The 12942-nt window shown below is 44.7% G+C and overlaps 1 protein-coding gene across 1 annotated transcript in view; it reads right to left on the bottom strand.

Annotated features, from left to right (window-relative positions):
- Positions 1 to 3104, bottom strand: part of LOC100950686 (desmocollin-3) — a 51626-nt gene extending 48522 nt beyond the window's left edge. The window contains exon 1 of the mRNA XM_003784767.1: positions 2954 to 3104. Coding sequence (XP_003784815.1) covers positions 2954 to 3022 — 69 coding nt within the window. The 5' untranslated portion in view covers positions 3023 to 3104. The remainder of the gene's footprint in view (positions 1 to 2953) is intronic.
- Positions 3105 to 12942: the final 9838 nt, after the last annotated feature.

Below are 12942 nucleotides of genomic sequence, written 5' to 3'. Positions count from 1 at the left end.
AAAGAAACAAAATTGTGTTTTGGCCACTAATTTAGCCATATGAAACGCATCTCGTTACCCTTTTCTGGGTCTGAAGCTGCTGTCTCTAAAGGTACCATCTCACTGTACTTTGCATCAGTCGGTGCTGGAGAAATCTTGAATAGCTTATGTACAAGACTCACAAAATTTTTATATTATTTTGAAACCTTGGGTTTTGGGTTTGGGCCACCCTATCTGGCTGTGAGAGGTCACTGTGGTTTTGGGCTGTCAGGGTACTGAAAACCTTTGATAGTTTCTTTTCCTGCCTAAGCCCCACTTTTTGATGAGTTTTCTCTGAGTGAGACCTGTTAGGGCTACATCCTGCAGCTTATTAGCTTACACTGTACTCTCCTCTGGTGTGGAAAGAGAGGGTTTTCAAATCAATTCCTTAATACAAACCTAAGACTGTTCCCCTTTGGGGCCGATTAGGAGAAAGAAAACACCAATAGTGCAACTGCTTGGATACTGAATATTGACAAGTGTCTTTTTTGAAATAAAGAACCAGTCTCTCCAAAATAAAAAAAAATTTAAAAAAGGTAAAATAATTGGTAGATAGTCTTATATGCTTCCTTTCTTGTTTCCGCTGCTCTTTGGCCACGTGGTTATTAGAACCTGTATTTGATTGCAGTTTAGGGCTTTAGGCTGTGGCTGTGTTTGGGAAAGAGATTCAGGAGAAGAAAAGTGCAAATTGGGAAAATTTCTCAACCTATAGGACCATTCGGTAGGAAGGCTAACATGTTAACAGTCTCAGGTTTGTATTAAGGAATTGCTTTGAAAACCCTCTCCTTCCACAGGCCGGTTTTTTTGTTTGTTTGTTTTGTTTTGTTTTGTTTTGTTTTGAGACAGAGCCTCAAGCTGCCCTCCTGGGTAGAGTGCTGTGACATCACAGCTCACAGCAACTTCCAACTCCTGGGCTCAAGCGAGTTTCCTGCCTCAGCCTCCCAAGTCGCTGGGACCACAGGCCCCAGCCACAGTGCCCAGCTATTTTTTTGGTTGCAGCTGTCATTGTTGTTTGGCGGCCGGGCTGGATTCGAACCGCCACCTTAGGTGTATGTGGCTGACACCCTAGCCACTTGAGCCACAGGTGCCGAGCCCACAGGCGGGGTTTTTAAGAGATCCACTGAACTTCATTAAATAGAAAGTGTTTCTAATGTACAATGTCATTAGTATTACACTGAAAAGTTGGGAGCTATATTAGTAAAAGAGGAAAGAAATACAGACACGAGATGGTCACTACAGGTTTTAATTTATCCATCTGGACCGAAATTGAAAGAGTTTGAACTGACAATTGCAGATGACAGGAATTATCATTCTAGTACATGCCCCAGCATTCAAGCCTCCAAAGATATCACTTAATCCAAACTTCATAAAATTCTTTTTTAAAAATAACCCTAAACGTGTATATTCTAGACCAGAGCTGAAGGCTTTCTTTCTCTCTTTAGATTCACTCGCTCCTTCTGGCCTTGCTCCACCCGGACACCCCAACCCACGCTCGGCTCGGGGAGAGCGCCTGGTCTTCCACGCCCCCTCTGCAGCTAACACGGAGGAGTTTCTTCTTCCTGCTCTCTAATCCCTTCGCAGAGGAGCCACAGAACACCAAATGCTTTTTACACAAAGAAAAGGTTGAAATACTTTGAAACATGCCACGAAGGACCCACGTGTGGGCAGTCCCTACTCCACAGGGTCATCTCAGCAGCTTTTGTTGAGGTCCGGGGCGGATGGATGTGTGTCGCTGTACAATTCCTTGTCCTATATATATGGTAGATTATTATTACCCATCCAATATTCTTATCTCTCTGATTTGAGGAGAGGACAAAGCTTGGACCCACCTGCCAGCGTAACAGTAAGAATCTACAAAGTCGCAGTCGACCCACTCCCAGGGCTGGCCCAGACCTCTAGCCCACAGGACTCCAGGCCCATCCGAGGGCGCCGGCCAGTCGCGAGTCGGCGGCTTATTTCTGCTTTTCCCAAGTGCTACCCTGGTGAAGTCTGACGCTTCACGCTTATCCCAATGTCAAAGTTCCCGAGTTTTTCGCTTCACATTTTCTAGGTTCTCCGAGAATTTCCCAAACTTCCTCTCCAGATGGATCTCGGAACCAGGTTTCCCTGGCACCGCAAACCCCAGACTTGGCGTTGGGCCCGCGCACTCCTCCCTCGACCCAGACTGAATACGACTCACCCCACCCCACGATTCCACACCACCCCGACCCTGTCCCGCAGCGCACCGAGCCTCGCCCCGCATCACACCAAGACTCCAGTCCACCCAGTACCCTTCCCACTCTTTCGCGCCCCGGGCATATTCCGCCCCTGACCCCGCAGCTGGCGGGGGTGGGTGACTTGGACAAGCTCCTGAATAACCTTGCGGGGAGATAAAGCCTCGAAACTCGCTTCTCACAGGCAACTCCAGGCAGGGACCCAAGCGACAGCTCCGATTGTTGCAGTCCCTAACCCACCGGAGATGAGCTGGGACCTGGCCGGAGGCAGCCCACTCCACACCATCTCACGTCTATGTTTTGCTCTCTCGGGGAGCAAATGACTGGCCAAAAAGCACTCTCCTTCCCTCCCCACCTGAAGGCGTCCCCAGCTACCAACGCCAGCCGGGGAGCCAGAGGAGGAGCCGGAATTCCAATCCTGCCCACCCACGGCGGACTGTGCCCGCCAGAGCGCCGCGAAGCCCGAGCGCTACTCAATTCAAACAATCGAACGGGATTTTTCTTATCCCAGAACAAAAAGCTGAGCCCTGAGTCATCCCTCTAAGACTCCTTTTCATTCTTCACTCCTCCAGGCGCCAACTCCTGCCTGTCCCGCAGGACTGAGCTGAGCCGGGGATGTCACGTTTCGGCCCGCTTAGTTTCCTACCCCACCCAGCAGCGACCTGGGCGAATCCACCCCTTTCCCCATCCCGGATCCCTCTGAAGAGGGCCAGGTGGCTCACCAAGACGGTCAGCAGCAGCTGCCTGCAGAGAGCTCCGTGCAGGGAGCTCTGGGACCCGGTGGCAGCCATCCGGGCGCGGGGCAGGGGAAGGAGAGCCAGGGCGTCGGGCGGGGATCCCTAGAGCTAAACCCGCCGAGTGAGGGGCGCGGGAGGAGCGTCTTTCTTTGCTGCTTGTCTGTCTCTCTGATCTCTCTCAGGCTTGAGTGCCTGTGAGCGTTTTCGCTCCGGAGACGGGATTGGACCCAGGAGACGCCAAGAGGCCCCTCCTTGTTATTTCTCAAGTTTTATCACCGCTGGGGAGCTGCCTGAGCCTGTCCCTCCGCTCCCCAGAGGCTGCCGGGGCGCTCGCACTCGGGTAAGCGGTCCCAGGCGCGTCCTCATCCTGCGCTCCCACGCCCCTCGCCTGCCCCGCGGCGCTGCCACCCTGCCCGGCCTGCAACGTTGCCCTCGCCGCCGGGATAGTCTCCCTGGGGTCCCCATCACCGGCGCTGAGCGGCGCATTCTCACTGCAAAACCCAGTCCGCCTGCAGCAATCCCTGTCCCAACACGGGCCCTCCTGGGTGCCAGGAACACCCTTGTCATTGGATCAGCGGATCCGCCCTACAACTTCGGAACAAATTCTGGGCGATGTCTTCAGATTAAAACAAAAAACACGTACTGTATTCTCTTCAAAATTGACTGACGTGATAAAATAAACGACGGAAGGAAAATTATCCTAAGTGGCATGAATAAACAGGGATTTGGTGTGACCGAAGTTAAAATCAAGTAAAAAGTTCTGACCTGACCGTTTTACCCAGCCCAAGTAGGAGCGATTACCCTCAGAGCTTCACTTCCTGCCTATTTTGTGGACTTACATAAGCCTTCTAAGAAGGAATTTGTTCTGAGATGTAAATTATTGTTTTACTACCTACATGGCGATTATACTAAAATGAAATTTTTCAAAGTTGCGGTCAAAGAAATACCTGCATGAAACTTACTCTGAAGCGAGGTTTACAATTTCAGTATCGTTCAGCAAACATTTATCAGAGCCCAGAGTCAACCACGTACTGAATAAGGAGATGGAACAAAGGAAAATAAGGAAACCCAGTTCCCATTCCAAACAGTTCAAAGCCTAGGAGGAAAGAAAGGCAGTCATTGCAGCGCACTACGGTAGACTTTTTAATAGGGACAGAGTTTACAACATTAGGGTCATATTCCCTCACTTCTGCCTAAATTGACTTTCTGTCCTCTAAGTCCCCATGAATTCAAAAGGAAACCGCTCTCAGATATTTGCTGCTGTTCCTCAAAGTCCGTTCAAAAGTTGTGAAGTCCAGACTTTCGGACAGTCGGGTTTAAACAGGAGAGCATGTTACGGCCTTCACTGGCCCCATTTTGGTCACCTGTGATAGACTAAGCCTGCGGTCATTAACCCCGGGGCAAAAGGCTACACTGGTCAGTGGCCTGTTAGAAACTGAGCTACAGAGCAGGAGGTGAACTAGGAAGGGAGGGAGCGAGGAAGATCCTCTATATTCACAGCCACTCGCCTTCGCTGGCTCTGCTTCCTGTCGGATCAGCTGTGGCATGAGATTCTCACAGGAGAGGAAACCCTACTGTACACTCTGCATGCGAAGGATCTAGGTTGCAGGCTTCTTATGAGAATCTAATGCCTGGAGCACAGGTGGTGATGCTATCGCTGGGACCGCCTAGTTACAGGAAAACAAGCTCAGGACTCCCACTGATTCTGCACTATGGTGAGTTGTACAATTATTTCGTATGTGTGTATATAATATTAATGTATAATAAAATAATGGGAGAAATGAAGTGCACAATAAATGTGATGTACTTGAATCATCCACCAGCTACCCACCGCCACATGCCTCATCGGTAGAAAAACCGTCTTCCTTGAAACTGGGTCCTGGTGCTAAAAAGGTTGGCGACCTCTTGACTAAGACATGTGTTCCCTAATGTCTGAGGCTTCCCTGAAATGAGGCTTCCCTCTCAGGACACAGACACTGTACTTTGGGCTCCCTGGTGCAAACCTCTGGAGCACCCAAGGCACCCATCTGTTGAGGTGTGAAGGTTCTTCATTCTCAGAGAAATTTCTCCAAATTCTCCAAACCCCACTCATATTTAAAAGATCAGCTTCAGTTTGAAGGGAGCTAGAACTGGATTCTATTTTAAAACATTATGTGATATTATAAGGGATATAAAGGTTTTTGAAACATCTCCAATCTCCATTAAATACCTTACTTATCCCAAAATCAGTTGGAAGTCATTGATAAAAGGACAATGAACCAAAATGAGAAAGCAATTTATTATTTTCCCTTATTATGTTGTTAACTTGAAGGGGAAGAGCAAATAACAAAGGATCAAAAATGGGAAGTGTCAGGAATTCATGTGAATTATTACATTATCAACAAAAGTCAAGCTTAAGATAATTAACAAGAGTTGTGTATTCCTGGGAGGAGTCTTTGGCCATGGAAAGGGTAACTGATCTTAGGAGCTGGGAGCTGCCCACTGGCCGACTGAGCCAGCCTGCCTTGCACAACTCAGCACCAACAGGTGCTGCTCAAACACACCTGCTCATCTCAATGGCTCATATGGATGGTGACATGGCAAGTGTGGGTTTCTTCAAACATTCCTGTAAAGTACTACCAGGACAACATGTGATGCTTGAGACACATCTGCTGGCAAGAACAGAGAAATCAGCTTGGCACCAGCCACATGCACCGAAGTTGTTGGGTTCCAAGCCGGCCGGGGCCAGCTAAATAATAGTGACAACTGCAACAAAAACAGCTGAGCTTTTCTACAAGAAAGAGTCATTTATAATGTCAGGAATGATATGAGGCTTTAAAAAATTAATTTCTTTTGGGCAGCTCCTGTGGCTCAATGAGTAGGGCATAGGTCCCATATACCAAGGGTGGCAGATTCGAACCCGGCCCCGGTCAAACTGCAACAAAAAATAGCCAGCCATTGTGGTGGGAGCCTGTAGCCCCAACTACTCAGGAGGCTGAGGCAAGAGAATTGCTTAAGCCTAAGAGTTTGAGGTTGCTGTGAGCTATGGTGTCACAGCACTCTACCGAAGGTGACTATATAGTAAGACTCAAAAAAAAAAAATAAATACAGAGAAATCTTTGAAAAGAAGCTGAAATTAAAACCAAATAAAAGATTGGTTTAAATAGTTCTTTTTGTGGCACAAAAATGAATTCTGCCAAGGGATATAAGTTTAAGTCAAGAATAATTTGCAAATATTGTATCACCACTAAGTTTAACAGTCCCTTCTCCTCTTTTATCTTCCTGACAAGCTCCCACTCCCCAGCGCTGATTCCATTCCCATGGAAATGCTATTCCAGGCAGCCATGAGAACTTCATGTCCGACCCAAAATGATGTTTGGCCTTCAGGAAAAGAGGTTTCCCCTCAGCTATGCTGTGGTGGGTCTCCCTAAATTCTCATTTCTCATCCTAGCATTCTTTTCTCCCAAAATAATTGACAGTGCCATTAACCATTGGGAGAAAACTTACTCCCACCCACTAAGGTGTGGCCTTTCACTATAATTTGGCAGCAGTGATTCCAAAGTCTGACTTCTGTACCTTTCTGAAATTCAGAGTTATCCAGTGTAAGTAACACCATGACAGTCGTCTAATCCAGATGCAGCGTGCCGAGCTCGGATTCCCTTTCAGTTTCTCCTATGAATTCATGAGTTGGAAACTGTTACAATGGGGTGACTCTTCCTCCACTAAAATCTTCAGACTCCCTTACAAATACCCTCTTCTGCAAGCAGTCCTTTTAAGGAGAGAGAAGCAGTCACCAGTGACTTCTTACTGAGCTGGAAGCAATGGTAATTTCCATATAGAAGACAAAGCCTCATTGTGTGAGTAATAACTTCTTATAGTAACTGAACAAAAGCCCTGATACTAGGTAAATTTTTGTTTTTAAGGGGAAAAGATTCACCTCAGAATCGTCCCTTAATTCTTCACTTGGGTTTCCCTCAGAGTGAAAAATCTCTTCCCGCTGAGTGAGGCTGTCAGCTCTCCTGCAAGTTCATGTGTCCCCCAGAGCTCTTGGTGTGCCTTTGTCTGTTCAAAGGGCGTTGCTCAAGCATGAAAGTTACAGGTGTGAGTGGGCTGAGTTCCAGACCTCATGTGTCACTCCTGATTCACGGCACCACCAGCCTTCTCTTTTCTCAGAAGTTCAGGATGATCATCCCTCACCACCAGCCTGGGAAAGTGGCACGTCCCTCCACTCAGATGCCCACTAAGTAGGTCAGTAGCTCAATAGAGAAGCAGCTGTGCCCACCAGCCCTCCGTGAGCAGGAAATCATTAATGTAATATTCGTTCATTTACTATTTTACCTATTAACAATTAGGCTTTAGTTGTCTTGACCCCAAGATTCATTATTCTCAATGTGTTTTCTTTTCAGCTGGCCCAGTTTTTCAAGCCTTTCTGTCAATAGATGAGGAGTAACTTTCCACCAATTAGCTGTGTAGTGTTCCCTGAGCAGGCTGAATGCCACAACAACTTGGTTTTTTCGAGACAAGAGTCTCGCTCTGTTGTCCTGGGTTAAGTGCTGTGATGTCATCATAGCTCACAGCAACCTCAAACTCTTAGGCTCAAGTGATTCTTCTCCCTCAGCCTCTCAAATAACTGGGACTGCAGGTGCCTGCCACAAAAACATAGCTAATTTTTCTATGTTTAGTAGAGATAAGGTCTTGCTCTTACTCAGGCTGGTCTAGAACTCCTGAGCTAAGGCAATCCACCCACCCCAAGTGGGTGACCTCCCAAGTGTTAGGACAGCAGGTCTGAGCCACCGCACCCGGCCAGCAACCAGTTTTTTCCTGTTACTTTTCAAGCGTCATACCTGCGTTTACCTATCAGTGTCATGATAAGCTATATCCCTCCCTAACTGGTAAGCACTGTGTTAACTTGCACATATTTTTGTAGGGTTATACCAGCCTCCATTTTTCTAAAAAATTCTAATACAGAAGTCCTGTCTGAACACCTTAAACAAAAAAGAAAAAGAAGAAAAAGAAAACCTGAGGAGTTAATAAAACAAGATTTCAAAACAAAAGTTTCCCCTGAAGTCGCCATACACAGGGAAAATGGGATATTGTAGCTAAATGTACCTTTATTTACAAAATATTCATTATGAAATTTTATACAATATTCTCTACGTGTTGGCCACCTCTTACAATTTTGTAATAAATATTTTGTAAGTAAAGTTACATTTAGGTACAATTTCCTATTTTCCCTAGGTATAGCAACCTTAGGGGTGACTTTTGAGACACCCTGTTTTCTAGTAGGTATATGAGTGTGTACCAGAAAAGCTAATTTCTTCCCCTTTATAGTAAAATGGCAGTGTTCTTGACATGGTCAATAAAATCAGCTGTTTCTCCCAGTTTCCCAGTTTGGTTTAGATGATAGTCAAGGAATGCCTTGAACTCAACTATACTTCATTTTTAAAATAAGACTCTGACCAAAATCTCCCTTCCAGGTCCACAAAATAATAAATAATTTTTTGTGAGCCCCAGAATAAATGATTGCAAACTGAAAGAAAGTCATCAGCCAAAAGAACTTCTTTCTTACTCAAGACAAGTAAGTGATCAGATGTTATCTGGCCAGTTTCTCAACCCTCCCATGAGGAATTATTTGATCTTGACTGCTGTTCTATCCCAAAGGTCTGTGCAGAGCTTGGAGGTCTCAGACTGTTCCCACTCATCATGTCCTCGGATGGGTGGACATAAAGAAGTCATAAATGGACAGGCACAGGGAATATGACCATGACATCTTTTCTCCTTTATGGTGACCGGGTTTTCTGTAATAGTCCCAAGATAACTGACACCAGTGTCAGCCCCTTTCAACTCCTGCTTTGTCTTTCAGTGCACTGAGTGTCAGGCTATCTCGCTCCAGAGAGACACTGGAAAATGACAAGCACAGACACATTCATGGGACATAACGTAAGATAAAGAACGTCAGATCTTATCTCCCATCATATTCCCCTATTATAAAGTATTAATTGTTATTAGAAAAAGGTGCTCTAAGCCCTGTTCAGCCACACTTTGCCAGTGACCATTTCACAAACTCATCTTTTCACAGAAGAAAGCATTGTATTATGAAAGTTAAGGCAGATTTTTCTCCCAAGATTCTCTGAAGGCCTCTACCCTATTTCTTCTCTGGATTTTTTTTTTTTTTTAAATTTTGAGAGACAGAGTCTTAGTTGTCCTGGGTAGAGTGCCCTGGCTTCAAGGCTCATAGTAATCTCAAACTCTTAGGCTCAAGAGATCCTCTTGCTTCAGTCTCCAGAGTAGCTGGGACTATAGGTGCCCACTACAATTCCCAACTAGTTTTTCTATTTTTGGTAGATATGTAGGGGTTCCTCTTACTCAAAATGGTCTGGAACTCCTGAGCTCAAGCAATCCACCTGCCTCTACCTCCCAGAGTTCTAAAAGTATAGGTGTGAAATACTATGCCCAGCCTTGACTTATGTTTTAAATTTTGAACAAATGGGTGAAATTTTCCTTAAATTCACAGTAAAAGCTTTGTGTTTGGCCATTGTTGAGAAGTTCTTCACTTACCCTGAAATATGACGACAGAGGTACAAAACCCATGAAATGATGAGATCAATTTTGGAAGAATTCAGGCCTGTGGGTTTTTGTAAGAAGCAGGTTTCTAAATAACTCTTTTAAAAAATGAGCTTTATTTTGATGTAGAAGTAGCATCTCCATTCTCCATTTCTTAGCCCATTTTGCAGCATTTACATAATCTGTCTAATCTGCATTTTAACAAGAAAGGCTTAGGAATTCTTTGCATATTCCATCAGGCCCTTTCATGGTGGGCATGACAAAGTATATTGTAGTTTCTTCCCCTGTTATTGCCTGGATGTTATCTATGCACTGTTATTCTTACTTTCAGAATCTCTCCCTTGATTTAAATAAATTCCAATAGAAATCTACCTTAAGAAAGTATTTCTCCCACATACTCGTTCAAATCCAGGTGTTTCCATTTCTCCATGAAATATTTATGACTAAAAAGACTTCAATGGTTCTTCTTTCGCATGTCAAGAGAAAGAATATTTATTCTAACTCTTGGGGCTTAATGTTTGCATAATTTCCCTCTTAACTGTATATGCTATTAAGATTTTCCTCTACTGGTAATAGACACAATTCTTATAGTTTACTTTGATGTCCACAGCTACTATTATGAAGACAAAAATATCTGTACTCTTTTGGTATTTTTTTTTTTAACTCAGATAATCAAAACTCTTATGTAAGGCTTTCAGAATCAGGGGACAGTAAACATGAAAAATAGACGGATATTTCCACTGCCTTCGTACAAAGTGCTGCAATACCAACCTTAACAATCAGGAGTTTATCCCAGTCTTGAAAACAAACTTTCCTTCCCTTTGAAATAGCTCTGTTCATCTTGACCTGGAGGTTATGGATTTTTGTTTTTGTTTTGTTTTCTCTTCATCTCTTTCTTTAACTACTTTTTTGTCTTTCTATCCAAAACTCTCAACTGGAACAGTAACAATGTTCTCAGGCCACATGTAATTGACACTGATGATGCCATTAGGCCTGAAATTAAAGTTTTCTGCCACATCTGTTTTAGAAAGACAGCATAGCCCTGACACCTGAGCTAGTTAATAGCCTGAGACAATGGTTATTTCAGAGAGGTTTTCTGGAAAGATTTACTGAGATGTGAACTTTGGTGGGAGACCTGAATAAGAGAAGAGACCAAAGGTCTGGAAAGAAAGGTTTCCATCCTGAGAGAACTCCCAGTGTCAAAGCTGGGAGTCAAAACAGGCTGGGAATGTTCAGAGAAGGTGCAGGAGCGGAGGAGAATGAGGGTGCTTGGACATGATGTTGTGAAATGAATCAGCAAAGGTGAAAACAACTCATAAGCCTAGTTAAAGAGCTGAAGTTAAAAAGCCACTGAAGGATTTTGAAGGAGGCATGATCTGATTTAAACATTTTCTTAATCAATCACTTATGGTTGCTGCAAGAAAACAGGTTATACAGAGTAATAAATAGCAGAGGGACTAACATTTGGATTTGTGATATAACTTGGAGGTAGATCTCACAGGATTAGTTGATAGACTGGAGATGAGGTATGAGAAAAGAGAAAATTCAAAGGCGCTTGTACCAAGGGCTTTGGACTAAGCAGGAGTATGAATAGAATAAATAAATGGGGAATGTTACAAGGGGAAATTTGGGGGGTTAAGATAGCAAGGAGTTTTATTTGGACATGTGAAATTTAACATGCCTATTATATATACAAGTTGAGATGTATTATTTAAAACTTTGGGAATGAGAGAGAAGATCTAGAGCAATGGTTCTCAACCATCCTAATGCCGCGATGTATTTTCATTGTTACAAAGGGGTCGCGACCCACAGGTTGATCTAGGGAATGAGTGATGACAGAGCCTTTGGGTACCTCAAATCCTACCGTCAGGAGGGAGAGAGGAAACAGCTTCTTCTGGACTATGAGGGAGTGGCCCGTGATTGAGGAGGAACACCCCACAAAGGTGGTGCCCCGTTAGCCAGGGGAGGACAGTTTGTCAACAAGAAGGAAGTAGTTACCTATGGCACTGGTTTTTGAAAAGTCATGTAAGATTAGAGGTAAAGCTTTCCATTGGGTCCATTGGGTTTGACATGAACAAGTCATTGGTGATCACAGGAAAGTGAGTTTCACTGGAGTAGTGGTGAGGAAAATGTGACTGCAGAGAGCCAGTGACAGACGAGGTGGGAGGATGAGGAAACAGACAGAGGCAGGTCTTTACCCGGTCATGGCTCCCTCGCTCCTGTCATGTGCTAGTTCTTCTGAAAGCAGAACCTGAAACAGGGATATGAGTAAATCTGGTCTTTGGGGACATAAGCCTGGAGACAACAGCAGAGAATGGGAAAATATAGAAGTGGATACAAGATGTGTTATTGAACTGACAAATGCAGTGGTCTCAATCCTGCTGGTATGGAGGTCTCATTTGCTCCTGGAAATGATACTATATTCTGGAGTTAAATCATATTACTAAGTAACTTTAAGCTACCACAAGTTTATAGACTTAAAACAACACATATTTACTATCCATAGTTTTTATGTGTCAGAGTCTGGGCTTGCCTGTGGCAGTGGCTCACACCTGCACGTCAACCTGGGTGATAGAGCAAGACTCTGTTTCAAAAATAAATAAATATTAAAGGATTATATATGTGTGGGCTTGGCTTAGCTGGATCCTCTTGAGAGTCTCACCAGGTGTTGATTGGGCTAAATTTTCATCTGCAGGCTCAACTGGAGAAGGACACACCTCCAAGCTCCACCAGATTCCCGACAGAGTTTCTCATGGACATATAATGAGGGCCGGCTTTCTGCTGGCTGTTGTTGGAGGCCACATTTAGGTTCTACTGGCCACCTGCAGTTTATAGGGGTCACTTCATTTCCTTCTCATGCAGACTTCCTTAATTTGGCTGTTACTTCATTACTTCAAGCTAGCAAGAACTCCTTTTTTCCAGTCTGCTAAAAATGGAGTCTTGCATAACATCAGTCACAGGATGGCATTGTATTGCCATATTCTATTGATCAGAATCAAGTCACAGGTCCCACTGACATTCCAGAGGAAGGAAATTACATAGGAGTGTGGATACTGAAAGACAGGAAATGATTGGAGGGGCAGCCTCACAAATGGGAAGCTAGAACACAAATCCATTGACTCTTGCTCCTTTTTGGGTAAGAGTGGGCCCTGAGGAGCAATAATGCTCTGACCTTCTGGGCGGTGGCCTTGTACAGACTGAGAGACATTTGAGCACTGGCAGTGTGCTAGGAGCGGTCAGACTCAGCCTGCTGCAAATAGGCAAGGAAGGGCCATGGTGGGCAGCACAAAAGACACCTGCTCCAGCACCGTCCAGGTCTCTGCTGCACAGCCATGTCCATTAAGGGGACCAGATCAAATAGAAAACTAGCTAAAGGACAAGTTAAGGTCAACAATTTTTATTCCCATGAAAGGAGCAAATTCCATAGCGGT

This window comes from Otolemur garnettii, unplaced genomic scaffold (genome assembly GCF_000181295.1).
Source record: "Otolemur garnettii isolate 467f Iridium unplaced genomic scaffold, OtoGar3 scaffold00012, whole genome shotgun sequence".
Classification (NCBI taxonomy): Eukaryota; Metazoa; Chordata; class Mammalia; order Primates; family Galagidae; genus Otolemur; species Otolemur garnettii.
This window is presented reverse-complemented; position numbering and strand designations above follow the sequence as displayed.